The 17,579-nt window shown below is 46.6% G+C and overlaps 1 protein-coding gene across 1 annotated transcript in view; it reads right to left on the reverse strand.

Moving 5' to 3' along the window:
* Positions 1–2,285: 2,285 nt before the first annotated feature.
* The window catches only part of LOC129845644 (dynein axonemal heavy chain 6-like), a 59,859-nt gene continuing 44,565 nt past the window's right edge, over positions 2,286–17,579 (reverse strand). Inside the window, exons 23-31 of the mRNA XM_055913503.1 lie at positions 15,688–15,807; positions 15,430–15,551; positions 15,006–15,135; positions 14,315–14,442; positions 11,935–12,120; positions 10,386–10,458; positions 9,308–9,459; positions 8,605–8,827; positions 2,286–2,650 (exon numbers count right to left, since the gene is read on the reverse strand). Coding sequence (XP_055769478.1) covers positions 2,547–2,650; positions 8,605–8,827; positions 9,308–9,459; positions 10,386–10,458; positions 11,935–12,120; positions 14,315–14,442; positions 15,006–15,135; positions 15,430–15,551; positions 15,688–15,807 — 1,238 coding nt within the window. The 3' untranslated portion in view covers positions 2,286–2,546. The remainder of the gene's footprint in view (positions 2,651–8,604; positions 8,828–9,307; positions 9,460–10,385; positions 10,459–11,934; positions 12,121–14,314; positions 14,443–15,005; positions 15,136–15,429; positions 15,552–15,687; positions 15,808–17,579) is intronic.

A 17,579-nucleotide genomic window follows, 5' to 3' on the forward strand; every position in this document is an offset into this window, starting at 1 on the left:
AACGATTATGTTAGGTCACCACAAAACCAAAAATAATCACAGCCATTTTCCCAGCTAATGATAGCTTCACAAAAACCAGAATAGAGATCAAATGAATCACTAACCTTCGATTATTTTCATCAGATGACACTCATAGGACTTCATGTTACACAATACATGCATGTTTTGTTTGATTAAATTCATATTTATATAAAAAAATCTGAGTTTACATTGAAGCTACAAGATTCACTAAATGCAAAAATATCAAGTGACTTTGCATAGCCCATCGTTTCATCATGAATACTCATCATAAATATAGATGATAATACAAGTTATACACATTGAATTATAGATATACCTCTCCTTAATGCAACCACTATGTCAGATTTAAAAAAAACTTTACGGAAAAATAATTGCACGCTATAATCTGAGACGGCGCTCAATAGTAGCATACCACAGCTGCAAAGATGGCGTCACTATAAACAATAAAATACATGATAACTATTTCATTACCTTTGATTATGTAGATCAGAAAGCACAGCAGGAATCCCAGGTCCACAATAAATGTTTGTTTTGTTCGAAAATATCCGTTATTTATGTCCAAATACCTTCTTTTGTTAGCGCGTCTGGTTTACATATCCAAACACTAATTCTGGTCAGCGTTATATCGGACAAAAACTTCAAAATGTGATATTACCGGTCGAAGAAACATTTCAAACTAAGTACTGAATCAATCATTAGGATGTTTTTAACATATAGCTTCAATAAAGTTCCAACCGGAGTATTCCTTCTTGTCTGCGTGAGCAATGGAACGTCAGTGACTTGCATGAGGAAAAGACATGATCAGGGCCTGGCTGCTTGATGGACACCTGACTGATTCTGCTCTCATTCTCTCCCACAACATCATAGAAGTCTCATTGGAATTTATATTGAATGCTCACATCTAGTGGAACCCCAACATCATTCATAACTCAATTGGATTTCTTAAGGGACTCTGGTGAATACAGACAAGCTCAGATTTCTGACTTCCTGTTTTGATTTCAACTCAGGATTTTTCCTGACAATATGAGTTCTGTTAATCTCACAGACATAATTCAAACAGTTTTAGAAACTTTAGAGTGTTTTCTATCCAATACTACTAATAATATGCAAATATTAGGTACTATGACTATGGAGCAGGCCGTTTGAAATGGGCACCTTTCATCCAAGCTACTCAATAATGCCCCTTCAGCCATAAGAAGTTAAACAAATCTAAATATATTTGATATGAGATTCTTCAAAGTAGCCACCTTTGCCTTGATGACAGTTTTGCACACTCTTGGCATTCTCTCAACCAGCTTCACCTGGAATGCTTTTCCAACAGTCTTAAAGGAGTTCCCACATATGCTGAGCACTTGCTGGCTGCTTTTCATCTCAAATGGGTTGAGGTCAGGTGGTTTACATGCTGCGTTTATATTTTTGTTCTGTATAGAGCCCTGTGTGTTCCGTATAGAGCCCTGTGTGTTCCGTATAGAGCCCTGTGTGTTCCGTATAGAGCCCTGTGTGTTCCGTATAGAGCCCTGTGTGTTCCGTATAGAGCCCTGTGTGTTCCGTATAGAGCCCTGTGTGTTCCGTATAGAGCCCTGTGTGTTCCGTATAGAGCCCTGTGTGTTCCGTATAGAGCCCTGTGTGTTCCGTATAGAGCCCTGTGTGTTCCGTATAGAGCCCTGTGTGTGCATTCTAATATTGACATCACAATGGGTGAGCTACTGTGTTGAAGTAACTTTTCAGTAACAGAGGCTAAATATATGGTATTTTTCCTCAGAGAAAAATGGAATAGATTAAGTCAACAGTGGTTTTTAAATGCAGGAGGACAGCGTTTTGTTAGAGGTGGTTCACTATCGCAGGTGTCCCTTCAGCTGAGAAGAACAGGGGGCTCATTTATGTTGGGGGAGATGCAGGACGCTGAAGTAGCATCGTTTACATGTGAATTAGAGTTTGCCTGACCACGCATCAGATGCATTTTACGTGGCGCTCCTGGTGAATATTGACGATCTACTCTCCCTTTACATTTGCAGGCTACACGAGTGACTATTAAAGCACTGCAGTCTACATTTCCTGTCGACTGTGTGGGGGGAAATAAAGGCATGTCGGGAGCTGGGGCTGTCCGGCGTAGGTGTGTTAACATGTAATTACAGTTTACTGAAAGACAAGAGAAATTGACTGAATTGAACACACCAAATCAAATCTGATTGGTGACAGGTGTTGCGGGTGTAGTGACATGCTCTTCTCCCATGCACACAGCAAAATGCACAAACGACAACAGCACTGCTACATGGTATTTAATCAAAGCAACTCAGAAAATAAAAGAAGAATGGCATTTTGGGCCCTATATAAATAATCCCCCTGATTAGCAGGAACAGAGTACACAGTAGAATACTTCTCAATACAGGCATTACAAACAGTCATTGGTTTCCAGAAAACAAGAGTCCATAGAGAATGGGCTTCACCACTGCTGCTGGTATTGAAGGTGCAGAAGTACAGCGGTGTGTGTGTGTGTGTGTGTGTGTGTGTGTGTGGGTGGGTCACTACTCGTTGAGCTGACAGAGCAGGGCTGAGGCCTTGGTGATCCAGTAGTCACTAGGCAGGCTGGACGGCAGCATCACCGTCACCACAAAGTTAGTAGAGTGGCCTGAGGGAGAGAACACACAGGTCTGTTACCATCTGTACATGATGTAGAGAACACACAGGTCTGTTACTATCTGTACATGATGTAGAGGACCAGAGAACACACAGGTCTGTTACTATCTGTACATGATGCAGAGGACCAGAGAACACACAGGTCTGTTACTATCTGTACATTATGTAGAGAACCAGAGAACACACAGGTCTGTTACTATCTGTACATTATGCAGAGAACACACAGGTCTGTCACTATCTGTACATTATGCAGAGGACCAGAGTACACACAGGTCTGTTACTATCTGGACATGATGCAGAGGACCAGAAAACACACAGGTCTGTTACTATCTGTACATTATGCAGAGAACACACAGGTCTGTCACTATCTGGGCATGATGCAGAGAACACACAGGTCTGTTACTATCTGGACATGATGCAGAGGACCCTCAGGTCTGTCACTATCTGGACATGATGTAGAGGACCAGAGAACACACAGGTCTGTTACTATCTGGACATGATGCAGAGGACCAGAGAACACACAGGTCTGTTACCATCTGGACATGATGCAGAGGACCAGAGAACACACAGGTCTGTTACTATCTGTACATGATGCAGAGAACACACAGGTCTGTTACTATCTGGACATGGTGTAGAGGACCAGAGAACACACAGGTCTGTTACTATCTGGACATGATGCAGAGAACACACAGGTCTGTTACTATCTGGACATGGTGTAGAGGACCAGAGAACACACGGGTCTGTTACTATCTGGACATGATGCAGAGAACACACAGGTCTGTTACTATCTGGACATGATGTAGAGGACCAGAGAACACACAGGTCTGTTACTATCTGGACATGATGCAGAGAACACACAGGTCTGTTACTATCTGGACATGATGTAGAGGACCAGAGAACACACAGGTCTGTTACTATCTGGACATGATGCAGAGAACACACAGGTCTGTTACTATCTGGACATGATGTAGAGGACCAGAGAACACACAGGTCTGTCACTATCTGTTACTATCTCCAAAACTCTTGAACGTGCCGTCCTTGGCCAGCTCTCCTGCTATCTCTCTCAGAATGACCTTCTTGATCCAAATCAGTCAGGTTTCAAGACTAGTCATTCAACTGAGACTGCTCTTCTCTGTGTCACGGAGGCGCTCCGCACTGCTAAAGCTAACTCTCTCTCCTCTGCTCTCATCCTTCTAGACCTATCGGCTGCCTTTGATACTGTGAACCATCAGATCCTCCTCTCCACCCTCTCCGAGCTGGGCATCTCCGGCGCGGCCCACGCTTGGATTGCGTCCTACCTGACAGGTCACTCCTACCAGGTGGCGTGGCGAGAATCTGTCTCCGCACCACGTGCTCTCACCACTGGTGTCCCCCAGGGCTCTGTTCTAGGCCCTCTCCTATTCTCGCTATACACCAAATCACTTGGCTCTGTCATATCCTCACATGGTCTCTCCTATCATTGCTATGCAGACGACACACAATTAATCTTCTCCTTTCCCCCCTCTGATAACCAGGTGGTGAATCGCATCTCTGCATGTCTGGCAGACATATCAGTGTGGATGACGGATCACCACCTCAAGCTGAACCTCGGCAAGACGGAGCTGCTCTTCCTCCCGGGGAAGGACTGCCCGTTCCATGATCTCGCCATCACGGTTGACAACTCCATTGTGTCCTCCTCCCAGAGTGCTAAGAACCTTGGCGTGATCCTGGACTACACCCTGTCGTTCTCAACTAACATCAAGGTGGTGACCCGTTCCTGTAGGTTCATGCTCTACAACATTCGCAGAGTACGACCCTGCCTCGCGCAGGAAGCAGCGCAGGTCCTAATCCAGGCACTTGTCATCTCCCGTCTGGATTACTGCAACTCGCTGTTGGCTGGGCTTCCTGCCTGTGCCATTAAACCCCTACAACTCATCCAGAACGCCGCAGCCCGTCTGGTGTTCAACTTTCCCAAGTTCTCTCACGTCACCCCGCTCCTCCGCTCTCTCCACTGGCTTCCAGTTGAAGCTCGCATCCGCTACAAGACCATGGTGCTTGCCTACGGAGCTGTGAGGGGAACGGCACCTCCGTACCTTCAGGCTCTGATCAGGCCCTACACCCAAACAAGGGCACTGCGTTCATCCACTTCTGGCCTGCTCGCCTCCCTACCTCTGAGGAAGTACAGTTCCCGCTCAGCCCAGTCAAAACTGTTCGCCGCTCTGGCACCCCAATGGTGGAACAAACTCCCTCACGACGCCAGGTCAGCGGAGTCAATCACCACCTTCCGGAGACACCTGAAACCCCACCTCTTTAAGGAATACCTAGGATAGGATAAAGTAATCCTTCTAACCCCCCCCCCCCCTTAAAAGAGTTAGATGCACTATTGTAAAGTGGTTGTTCCACTGGATATCATAAGGTGAATGCACCAATTTGTAAGTCGCTCTGGATAAGAGCGTCTGCTAAATGACTTAAATGTAAAAAATGTAAATGTATCTGGACATGATGCAGAGGACCAGAGAACACACAGGTCTGTTACTATCTGTACATGATGCAGAGGACCAGAGAACACACAGGTCTGTTACTATCTGTACATGATGTAGAGGACCAGAGAACACACAGGTCTGTTACCATCTGGACATGATGCAGAGAACACACAGGTCTGTTACTATCTGGACATGATGTAGACGACCAGAGAACACACAGGTCTGTTACTATCTGTACATGATGCAGAGAACACACAGGTCTGTTACTATCTGGACATGATGCAGAGGACAGGAGAACACACAGGTCTTTTACCATCTGGACATGATGTAGAGGACCAGAGAACACACAGGTCTGTTACTATCTGTACATTATGCAGAGAACACACAGGTCTGTTACTATCTGTACATGATGTAGAGGACCAGAGAACACACAGGTCTGTTACCATCTGGACATGATGCAGAGGACCAGAGAACACACAGGTCTGTTACTATCTGGACATGTAGAGGACCAGAGAACACACAGGTCTGTTACTATCTGTACATGATGCAGAGGACCAGAGAACACACAGGTCTGTTACTATCTTGACATGATGTAGAGGACCAGAGAACACACAGGTCTGTTACTATCTGGACATGATGCAGAGAACACACAGGTCTGTTACTATCTGGACATGATGTAGAGGACCAGAGAACACACAGGTCTGTTACTATCTGGACATGATGTAGAGGACCAGAGAACACACAGGTCTGTTACTATCTGGACATGATGCAGAGGACCAGAGAACACACAGGTCTGTTACCATCTGGACATGATGCAGAGGACCAGAGAACACACAGGTCTGTTACTATCTGGACATGATGTAGAGGACCAGAGAACACACAGGTCTGTTACTATCTGTAGAGGACCAGAGAACACACAGGTCTGTTACTATCTGTACATGATGTAGAGAACACACAGGTCTGTTACTATCTGGGCATGATGCAGAGAACACACAGGTCTGTCACAATCTGTACATGATGCAGAGAACACACAGGTCTGTTACCATCTGGACATGGTGTAGAGGACCAGAGAACACACAGGTCTGTTACTATCTGTACATGATGTAGAGGACCAGAGAACACACAGGTCTGTTACCATCTGGACATGATGTAGAGGACCAGAGAACACACAGGTCTGTTACCATCTGGACATGGTGTAGAGGACCAGAGAACACACAGGTCTGTTACTATCTGTACATGATGCAGAGGACCAGAGAACACACAGGTCTGTTACTATCTGTACATGATGCAGAGGACCAGAGAACACACAGGTCTGTTACTATCTGTACATGATGCAGAGGACCAGAGAACACACAGGTCTGTTACTATCTGGACATGATGCAGAGAACACACAGGTCTGTTACTATCTGTACATGATGTAGAGAACACACAGGTCTGTTACTATCTGTACATGATGTAGAGAACACACAGGTCTGTTACTATCTGTACATGATGTAGAGAACACACAGGTCTGTTACTATCTGTACATGATGTAGAGAACACACAGGTCTGTTACTATCTGTACATGATGTAGAGGACCAGAGAACACACAGGTCTGTTACTATCTGTACATGATGCAGAGGACCAGAGAACACACAGGTCTGTTACTATCTGTACATGATGTAGAGGACCAGAGAACACACAGGTCTGTTACCATCTGGACATGATGTAGAGGACCAGAGAACACACAGGTCTGTTACCATCTGGACATGGTGTAGAGGACCAGAGAACACACAGGTCTGTTACTATCTGTACATGATGCAGAGGACCAGAGAACACACAGGTCTGTTACCATCTGGACATGATGTAGAGGACCAGAGAACACACAGGTCTGTTACCATCTGGACATGGTGTAGAGGACCAGAGAACACACAGGTCTGTTACTATCTGTACATGATGCAGAGGACCAGAGAACACACAGGTCTGTTACTATCTGTACATGATGCAGAGGACCAGAGAACACACAGGTCTGTTACTATCTGTACATGATGCAGAGGACCAGAGAACACACAGGTCTGTTACTATCTGTACATGATGTAGAGGACCAGAGAACACACAGGTCTGTTACTATCTGTACATGATGCAGAGGACCAGAGAACACACAGGTCTGTTACTATCTGTACATGATGTAGAGGACCAGAGAACACACAGGTCTGTTACTATCTGGACATGATGCAGAGGACCAGAGAACACACAGGTCTGTTACCATCTGGACATGATGAAGAGGACCAGAGAACACACAGGTCTGTTACTATCTGTACATGATGTAGAGAACACACAGGTCTGTTACTATCTGTACATGATGTAGAGGACCAGAGAACACACAGGTCTGATACTATCTGGACATGATGCAGAGGACCAGAGAACACACAGGTCTGTTACCATCTGGACATGATGTAGAGAACACACAGGTCTGTTACCATCTGGACATGGTGTAGAGGACCAGAGAACACACAGGTCTGTTACTATCTGGACATAGGTAGGTAGTAGGGCTCTAGGTAGGTAGGTAGGTAATAGGGCTCTAGGTAGGTAGTAGGGATCTAGGTAGGTAGGTAATAGGGCTCTAGGTAGGTAGTAGGGCTCTAGGTAGGTAGTAGGTAGGTAGGTAATAGGGCTCTAGGTAGGTAGGTAGGTAGTAGGGCTCTGGGTAGGTAGTAGGGATCTAGGTAGGTAGGTAGGTAGTAGGGCTCTAGGTAGGTAGTAGGGATCTAGGTAGGTAGGTAGGTAATAGGGCTTGAGGTAGGTAGTAGGGCTCTAGGTAGGTAGTAGGGCTCTAGGTAGGTAGGTAGGTAGTAGGGCTCTAGGTAGGTAGTAGGGCTCTGGGTAGGTAGTAGGGCTCTAGGTAGGTAGTAGGGCTCTGGGTAGGTAGGTAGTAGGGCTCTAGGTAGGTAGTAGGGCTCTAGGTAGGTAGTAGGGCTCTGGGTAGGTAGGTAGTAGGGCTCTAGGTAGGTAGTAGGGCTCTAGGTAGGTAGTAGGGCTCTAGGTAGGTAGTAGGGCTCTAGGTAGGTAGTAGGGCTCTAGGTAAGTAGTAGGGCTCTAGGTAGGTAGTAGGGCTCTAGGTAGGTAGTAGGGCTCTAGGTAGGTAGTAGGGCTCTGGGTAGGTAGGTAGTAGGGCTCTAGGTAGGTAGTAGGGCTCTAGGTAGGTAGTAGGGCTCTAGGTAGGTAGTAGGGCTCTAGGTAGGTAGTAGGGCTCTAGGTAGGTAGTAGGGCTCTGGGTAGGTAGGTAGTAGGGCTCTAGGTAGGTAGGTAGGTAGTAGGGCTCTAGGTAGGTAGTAGGGATCTAGGTAGGTAGTAGGGCTCTAGGTAGGTAGTAGGGCTCTGGGTAGGTAGGTAGTAGGGCTCTAGGTAGGTAGGTCTAGGTAGGTTCCCTCTAGGTAGGTTCCCGAATGGAGTCTGTTCTGAGGGCAAAAGGGGGTGCAACTGAATATTAGGTAGGTGTCCTTACCTGTAGTAGACAAAGTCCCAGCCCTAGCTGAGGTCTTGTACAGCGGAGCCTGGTAGAGAGACGGATCAGGGTCATAGTTCTGCTGGGGTTCAAAGTGCACCACGGGAAGCATGGCGTTCATCACCCGCGGCAACGCATCCTCGATCACCATGTTGACGTCGTCCCAGCGACTGGCGTCCATGAACATCCCGTGCACCAGCACGCCGTCGTTGATGGTGGGTAGCTATGGAGACAGAGTGGCACTGTAGTTACCATAATATGATACATTGTGATTAGAGGCCTGGGTTTTGGACAATCATGTCACATGACCTGGTTTTGAACCTTTAGTTAAAGCTGTATCGTCCAGCACCATCTTCAGACAGTCGTTTTCATTTTAGGTCTAATTCTCATTTCTGGATGAGGCTTTAAATAAAGGTTCACATCTAGGTCATGTGACATGGTGGTCCAGAACACAGGGTCCTAATAATGACCCAGATATGGTTCTAAAGCCATCTCTCCAGGACCTGACTAGTTGACTAATTCACTGATGACCTCTAAACATCCCACAGAGGTCAAAGTGTGTTGGAGTCATTTCTATCAGCGAGTAGCTTAGCTCCTTCATGTTTTACAGTCAGACTTTGCTTTGGAGGCAGGAAGCAGTAAACTCCTTCCTGCCCTCAGGGCAACCAGTCTAAATATGTCCCTCTCCCCTCCCTGTAGCCACCTCAGAGTCCATGTCCAGCTCGCCCCCAGCCGGTAGGGTCTTCAGCGCCTCGCTCACGGCCCCCTGGTCTAAGTAGACCGGCAACACGTTGAAACGGAAGTTGAGCTCGTCGATGGGGAGGTTATAGGTCCTGGCGTGGTTCTGTAGCGCCCCTACAGGACAGGAGGGGGAACAGCACTTCAACATCTCAGTAACCAGTTTGGTACTTTACTTTGGACTGATCCCAGGCCTGTTCAATAATAATGTTCAATAATAACAGGATTTAAAATATACAGCACCTCTCTCAAACCCAACAACATCTCAGTAACTGGACTGTAACCCAGTTTGGTACTTTACTTTGGACTGATCCCAGGCCTGTTCAATAATAACAGGATTTATAAATATTCAGCACCTCTCTCAAACCCAACAACATCTCAGTAACTGGACTGTAACCCAGTTTGGTGCTCTACTTTGGACTGATCCCAGGCCTGTTCAATAATAACAGGATTTATAAATATACAGCACCTCTCTCAAACCCAACAACAGTGGTCACCAACCGGTCCATCTCCAAGGCATTTCTAGTCCATCGCCAAACATTTCTGTAACAAACCCAACAATAAAGCCTTGTGTTCCTATGTGTTTATATTAGTCTCGGGCTGTTGGTGGTAGGTGCAGCCAACTCAGCTGCCCTGCGCGCCGGGAATGTGACTGAAGGTACAAACTCTGCCTTCCCAGTGGGCCTGGAGAGGAAATCAAGTGCACTATGCCACCGCTGGCCAATCAGATGCTCAGATGACCATGTTTGCAGTAACGTAGCAGGCATGTAAGAAAGCTACGGCAAAATTGATACTGTGATATTTCAAAACGTTTAAAACCACGACTAGAGAGAGACTGTCAACGAATACAGCAGAGAGCTGCTGTTTTTATGAGTTAGTTCATGTTCATGTTCCTACTCAGCACTGTCAACACTTTGTATTCAACACTTTTATAAACCATAAAATGCACATTCTTCCTATTTCTACTCAGCGCTGCAACAAGCACTGCAGCTGTAATGAATGAGGAGGAGAGTGTAGACACAGTGGAGACGGTGTGTACTGACCAGTGAGGAAGCCCTGAGGGAAGAATAGTCCAGAGATCCAGAAGGATTTGGGCTGACCCCGTGTGATCCAGTTCTACACAAACACACAAACAGAGAGGAAGTTGGTTTCCCTGCATGAACACACACACACGCGCACACACACACACACACACACGCGCGCGCACACACACACACACACGAAGGGGAGAGGGATTTTGTTTGGGTTATGTTAATCTCAGTTCCCAGAACCTAATGTTAAGGCTGTCACCAGAGACTGGGGTTCTGTTCATCTCGGTCGGTCTGTGTGTAGACATTTAGGGATTGCGTAACACACAGTAAGACCAGTCTCCCGGAACAGACGCTTCAGTCTGGGGCGACGGAGCGAGTGCACAGAGAGAAAGAGAGATGGACGGAGAGCAGAGAGAGAGAGATTATTATCTAGTTCACTGGTTTTGGCTATGTTAACATCTGTTTCACGTGCTAATAGAACATGTAAATTGATAGAGGAGAGGGAAGACTGGAGATAGAGACAAGCAAAGAGAGAGAAGACTAGGGAGAGAGAGGGAGAACAAAGAGAGAGAAGACTAGGGAGAGAGAGGGAGAACAAAGAGAGAGAAGACTAGGGAGAGAGAGGGAGAACAAAGAGAGAGAAGATTAGGGAGAGAGAGGGAGAACAAAGAGAGAGAAGACTAGGGAGAGAGAGGGAGAACAAAGAGAGAGAAGCCTAGGGAGAGAGAGGGAGAACAAAGAGAGAGAAGACTAGGGAGAGAGAGGGAGAACAAAGAGAGAGAAGACTAGGGAGAGAGAGGGAGAACAAAGAGAGAGAAGACTAGGGAGAGAGAGGGAGAACAAAGAGAGAGAAGACTAGGGAGAGAGAGGGAGAACAAAGAGAGAGAAGACTAGGGAGAGAGAGGGAGAACAAAGAGAGAGAAGACTAGGGAGAGAGAGGGAGAGCAAAGAGAGAGAAGACTAGGGAGAGAGAGGGAGAACAAAGAGAGAGAAGACTAGGGAGAGGGAAAGAGAGAAAAGACTAGGGAGAGGGAAAGAGAGAAAGAGAGCGAGAGAGAGATGGGCAAATACAGAGCAAGGGCACAGAAGAATAGAAAGTGGGAGAAAGAGACGAGAAAGAAGTCAGTCTGAAGTGGATGGCGTGCTGCTAATGTTTAAACATGATTCTCTCATCACATCATACTACCCCTGATAATGACTCTGTGTGTGTGTGTGTGTGTGTGTGTGTGTGTGTGTGTGTGTGTGTGTGTGTGTGTGTGTGTGTGTGTGTGTGTGTGTGTGTGTGTGTGTGTGTGTGTGTGTGTGTGTGTGTGTGTGTGTGTGTGTGTGTGTGTGTGTGTGTGTGTGTGTGTGTGTGTTTCTTTCTGCCTGGAAGGAGTTCCTGTAAGCACCGCACCATATGTTAAAAGAGTCCACACACGTAAATATAGTGTTTCACTGTGTCGTAGTACATCAATACATATGTACACAAATAGTAAATTGACTCATGACTTAAAGAGAGGTTCATTGACCCAACTGTACAGCAAGTCATGTGTCTATGAGAGAGAGATGTCTCTGTCACCTCTATGAAGCAGGTCCTGAGGGCCAGGTCTTTAACCCAGCTGGCCAGGGGTTTGAGGGAGGGGTAGGCTGAGGTGCTCCAGTGGTTTGGAACCTGGTTGTTGAGGAAACTGGTGTAGATCCTCTCCATCTCCTCTGACATCACCACCAGCCCTGCTATAGCCTTCTGGAGGGTACACAGAGACACCTGGGGAGGGAGGGAGATGGGGAGGCTGAATGTGAGGAGAAGTGTTTGTGGGTGTTTATTTGAGCCATCCACAAGACAACATCATAAACCCAGAGGTCACCACTGCAGTAAGGATAAGCGAACAATGTGGCTGCCGCATCTGTCCATATAAACACACACAGAGCAGCATCTGTCCATATAAACACACACAGAGCAGCATCTGTCCATATAAACACACACAGAGCAGCATCTGTCCATATAAACACACACAGAGCAGCATCTGTCCATATAAACACACATGGAGCAGCATCTGTCCATATAAACACACACAGAGCAGCATCTGTCAATATAAACACACACAGAGCAGCATCTGTCCATATAAACACACACAGAGCAGTATATTACATGTATATATACTGTATATATATATATATCTTACAGTATATTACATTTACTTAAGTATTCAACCTTTGCTATGAAACTGGAAATTGAGCTCAGGTGCATCCTGTTTCCATTGATCATTCTTGAGATCAGTGGAGGCTGCTGAGGGGAGGACGGCTCACAGTAATGTCTGGTACGGAGCAAATGGAACGGCATCAAACACACGGATGTATTTGATACCATTCCACTTATTCTGTTCCAGTCATTACAACGAGCCCATCCTCCCAAATTAAGGTGCCACCAACCTCCTGTGCTTGAGATCTATATAAGGTACCCACAGTTGAGAGTGCATGTCAGAGCAAAAACCAAGCCATGAGTTCAAAGAAATTGTCCGTAGAGCTCCGAGACAGGATTGTGTCGAGGCACAGATCTGGGGAAGGGTACCAAAAAATGTCTGGAGAATTGAAGGTCCACAAGAACACAGTGGCCTCCATCATTCTTAAATGGAAAAGTTCGGAACCACCAAGACTTTTCCAAGAACTGGCCACCCGGCCAAACTAAGCAATCGGGGGAGAAGGGCCTTGTTCAGGGAGGTGACCAAGAACCTGATGGTCACTCTGACAGAGCTCCAGAGTTTCTCTGTGGAGATGGGAGAACCTTCCAGATGGACAATCATCTCTGCAGCACTCCACCAATCAGGCCTTTACAGTAGAGTGGCAAGACGGAAGCCACTCCTCAGTAAAAAGACACATGACAGCCTACTTGGAGTTTGCCAAGAGGCGCCTAAAGGACTCTCAGACCATGAGAAACAAGATTCTCTGGTCTGATGAAACCAAGATTGAACACTTTGGCCTGAATGCCAAACGACACGTCTGGAGGAAACTTTGCACCATCCCTACAGTGAAGCATGGTGGTGGCAGCATCATGCTGTGGGGATGTTTTTCAGCGGCAGGGACTGGGAGAATAGTCAGGATCGAGGGAAAGATGAACGGAGCAAAGTACAGAGAGATCCTTGATGAAAACCTGCTCCAGAGCGCTGAGGACTGGGGCAAAGGTACACCTTCCAACAGGACAACAATCCTAAGCAAACAGCCAAGACAATAAAAATGGCTTCGGGAAAAGTCTCTGAATGTCCTTGAGTGGCCCAGCCAGAGCCCGGACTTGAACCCGATCTAACATGTCCGGAGAGATCTGAAAATAGCTGTGCAGCGACGCTCACCATCAAACCTGACAGAGCTTGAGAGGATCTGCAGAGAAGAATGGGAGAAACTCCCCAAATACAGATGTGCCAAGCTTGCAGCGACATACCCAAGAAGAATCGAGGCTGTAATCGCTGCCAAAGGTGCTTCAACAAAGTACTGAGTAAAAGGTCTGAATACTTATGTAAATATGACATGTTTATTTGTAAAACAAAACAAAAAAAGCCAACATTTTATAACTTTTTTTTTGCTTTGTCTTTATGGGCTATTGTGTGTAGATTGACGAGACAAAAACTACATTTAATACATTTTAGAATAAGGCTGTAACAACATGTGGAAAAGGTCAAGGGGTGAATAGATTGGGAATGCACAGTATGTCCCTTCCCTATACCTCTGGGGACCTTCCATTGTGACCAAGGGGCAGCAGCTGGAACCATGGACCCATATAGCTGTCCTAACATTTCATCAAGGACCCTTTCAATGCATTTCCATTTCCAATCATCATCTCCTGATTTCACAGCATTTAAATACAATGAAAAATGAATGGCTGACAACTGAGACCCCTGACCTCTAATGCCTGACCCCTGACCTCTAATGCCTGACCCCTGACCTCTAATGCCTGACCCCTGACTCACCCTGAGGACCCGCAGCAGGTTGTTAAAGCGGTCTACTTCCTGTCCGAGGACGGTGGTGAGGGAGTTGAGGCGTCCGTTAGCGTCACGAATAAACAGAGCCTCCGCTGCCTCATCCATATCCAGACACTCTGAGGAGACAGACCGACAGAGAGACAGAACAGACAGACAGAGAGACAGTCAGACAGAGAGACAGACACAGACAGACCGACATAGAGACAGGCAGACAGATCAGACAGACACAGACAGACAGTCAGACAGAGAGACAGACCGACATAGAGACAGTCAGAAAGAGAGACAGACAGACAGAGAGACAGACAGACCGACAGAGAGACAGGCAGACAGATCAGACAGACACAGACAGACAGAGAGACAGTCAGACAGAGAGACAGACCGACATAGAGACAGTCAGAAAGAGAGACAGTCAGAAAGAGAGACAGACCGACAGAGAGACAGGCAGACAGATCAGACAGTGACCACACTATAATGAGTGTAGAGAGACTAACTTTAATTTCAAACCAAAGCAAACATCAAACCGTAAAAGCACCAGAATAAATCAAGCCTGAGACGTGTGTGTGTGTGTGTGTGTGTGTGTGTGTGTGTGTGTGTGTGTGTGTGTGTGTGTGTGTGTGTGTGTGTGTGTGTGTGTGTGTGTGTGTGTGTGTGTGTGTGTTTACGTGCGTCTCTCTCTCACCCGGGATCTTGGCGAGGATGGAGTCGGCCAGCTCGTGGACGATCTCATCGTTGCTCTTGCCCCCGCCGCGGGCTGACGAGCGAGGCTGTACCTCCAGGATGGTGTTGATCAGGGTCATAGTCTCCAGACGCTGTACAGACAGACAAGACCTCACCGTTTTAGGGATGACAAGTAACCCACAGGACACAGACAATATACACCTACACTATGTATCCATGTTGTCAGCATCAAAGATAACGTTCTCCTCTTAACTGGCTAAACACATGTTTTGTATTAGTGATCTGACCTCTTCTTTTCAGACAGTACATGAGAAAAATCTGTCAAAACAAATTTGATTTAGGTACTGTATAGTTAATTGTCCCCAAGCCAGTGTTAGCCCACTGAGCTAAAGGTCAGAGTATAAAAGCAGAGTGACGTGTCTAACCTGGAAGGCGAGGTTGGCGTTCTCGTGCATACCAAAGATCTCAGGGTCGTCTATGAGAGGAAGGTTCTCTATGTACCTGTTATAGTCACTCAGTCTGTCTGCCTCGGGGGCAAAGTAGACACCTGACACACAGACAGAATACGAACAGTTAGATCTCACTGAACACACACACAACAGTACACACATTTCCCCCGTTTCTCAGATTCAGCAACATTTGTACACATACATTTGCACGCACGCACACACAGTGGTCTTCACCTGAGGTGGAGAAGGTGTACCCTGGGTCCAGGGTGACAGGAGAGAAGAACCGTTTGAGGATGGTGCGGAGACAGCGCTGGTCCCAGGCATCAGTCACCCTGCCTCCGTAGGTTATCTCCCCTGGGGGAGAGAGGGTGAGGGGAGGAGGAGAGGGTGGGGGAGTCATTAGGCACTGAAAGGAAGAACGTGGACACAAACCCGGAGGGGCTACCTCCAGATGAAATGCTCATGTTGGTTTTACGGTCATTCCCCTAATGAACACCACCCACTTTACATCAACCTGCTGTGGAAAACACATGTGCACATTTGGACTCATTCCTATTACAGACAGAGTGGAGCTGGAACAGAGGGTCTGCTGGGTAAATGGAAGGTTCTAATAGAGGTTCTAAACTTTAGTACGCAGAACACGGTGGAACCCAGCGGAACCCTTCTGTCTACCTCTCAGTTATTACACTATGTGAGAGAGGAACAGTTTTATTCAGGATTTTAAAAACTATATCATGCCAGGTTAAACACCAAATTATTTTCAAATTGATCATTTCCGCATACAAAGAACGGTTAAATTAGGAATTAAACAAACATTACAAAGCCTGAAAAAAACGAAACAATGGAAGAAATCAATAATGGGAAAAAAAATGGCCTCAGGAGCGTATAATCCCCAAAAATATTTTTTAAATGATGTATAATCATAATTAGAAGGTCAAATTTGAAAAGGGGGAAAAACATGATGTCAGTTTAGAGATACTTTTCGTCATGTAGTGTATGTGGACACCTCCTTGTCAAACATTATTCGCAAATCAAATTTTATTGGTCACATGTTATTGCAGGTGTAGCGAAATGCTTGTGTTCCTAGCTACAAAAGTACAGTAGTGTCTAACAATTCACAACAATACCTGCTACTAAACCTCCCAGAACCTCAGGGTATTCCCTGCTACTAAACCTCTCAGAACCTCAGGGTTTTCCCTGCTACTAAACCTCTCAGAACCTCAGGGTCTTCCCTGCTACTAAACCTCTCAGAACCTCAGGGTCTTCCCTGCTACTAAACCTCTCAGAACCTCAGGGTCTTCCCTGCTACTAAACCTCTCAGAACCTCAGGGTCTTCCCTGATACTAAACCTCTCAGAACCTCAGGGTCTTCCCTGCTACTAAACCTCTCAGAACCTCAAGGTCTTCCCTGCTACTAAACCTCTCAGAACCTCAGGGTATTCCCTGCTACTGAACCTCTCAGAACCTCAGGGTATTCCCTGCTACTGAACCTCTCAGAACCTCAGGGTATTCCCTGCTATTAAACCTCTCAGAACCTCAGGGTCTTCCCTGCTACTAAACCTCTCAGAACCTCAGGGTCTTCCCTGCTACTAAACCTCTCAGAACCCCAGGGTCTTCCCTGCTACTAAACCTCTCAGAACCTCAGGGTCTTCCCTGCTACTAAACCTCTCAGAACCTCAGGGTATTCCCTGCTACTAAACCTCTCAGAACCTCAGGGTCTTCCCTGCTACTAAACCTCTCAGAACCTCAGGGTATTCCCTGCTACTAAACCTCTCAGAACCTCAGGGTCTTCCCTGCTACTAAACCTCTCAGAACCTCAGGGTCTTCCCTGCTACTAAACCTCTCAGAACCTCAGGGTCTTCCCTGCTACTAAACCTCTCAGAACCTCAGGGTCTTCCCTGCTACTAAACCTCTCAGAACCTCAGGGTATTCCCTGCTACTAAACCTCTCAGAACCTCAGGGTCTTCCCTGCTACTAAACCTCTCAGAACCTCAGGGTCTTCCCTGCTACTAAACCTCTCAGAACCTCAGGGTATTCCCTGCTACTAAACCTCTCAGAACCTCAGGGTCTTCCCTGCTACTAAACCTCTCAGAACCCCAGGGTCTTCCCTGCTACTAAACCTCTCAG

The sequence above is a fragment of the Salvelinus fontinalis genome, unplaced genomic scaffold, assembly GCF_029448725.1.
Source record: "Salvelinus fontinalis isolate EN_2023a unplaced genomic scaffold, ASM2944872v1 scaffold_0330, whole genome shotgun sequence".
In the NCBI taxonomy this organism is placed as follows: domain Eukaryota; kingdom Metazoa; phylum Chordata; class Actinopteri; order Salmoniformes; family Salmonidae; genus Salvelinus; species Salvelinus fontinalis.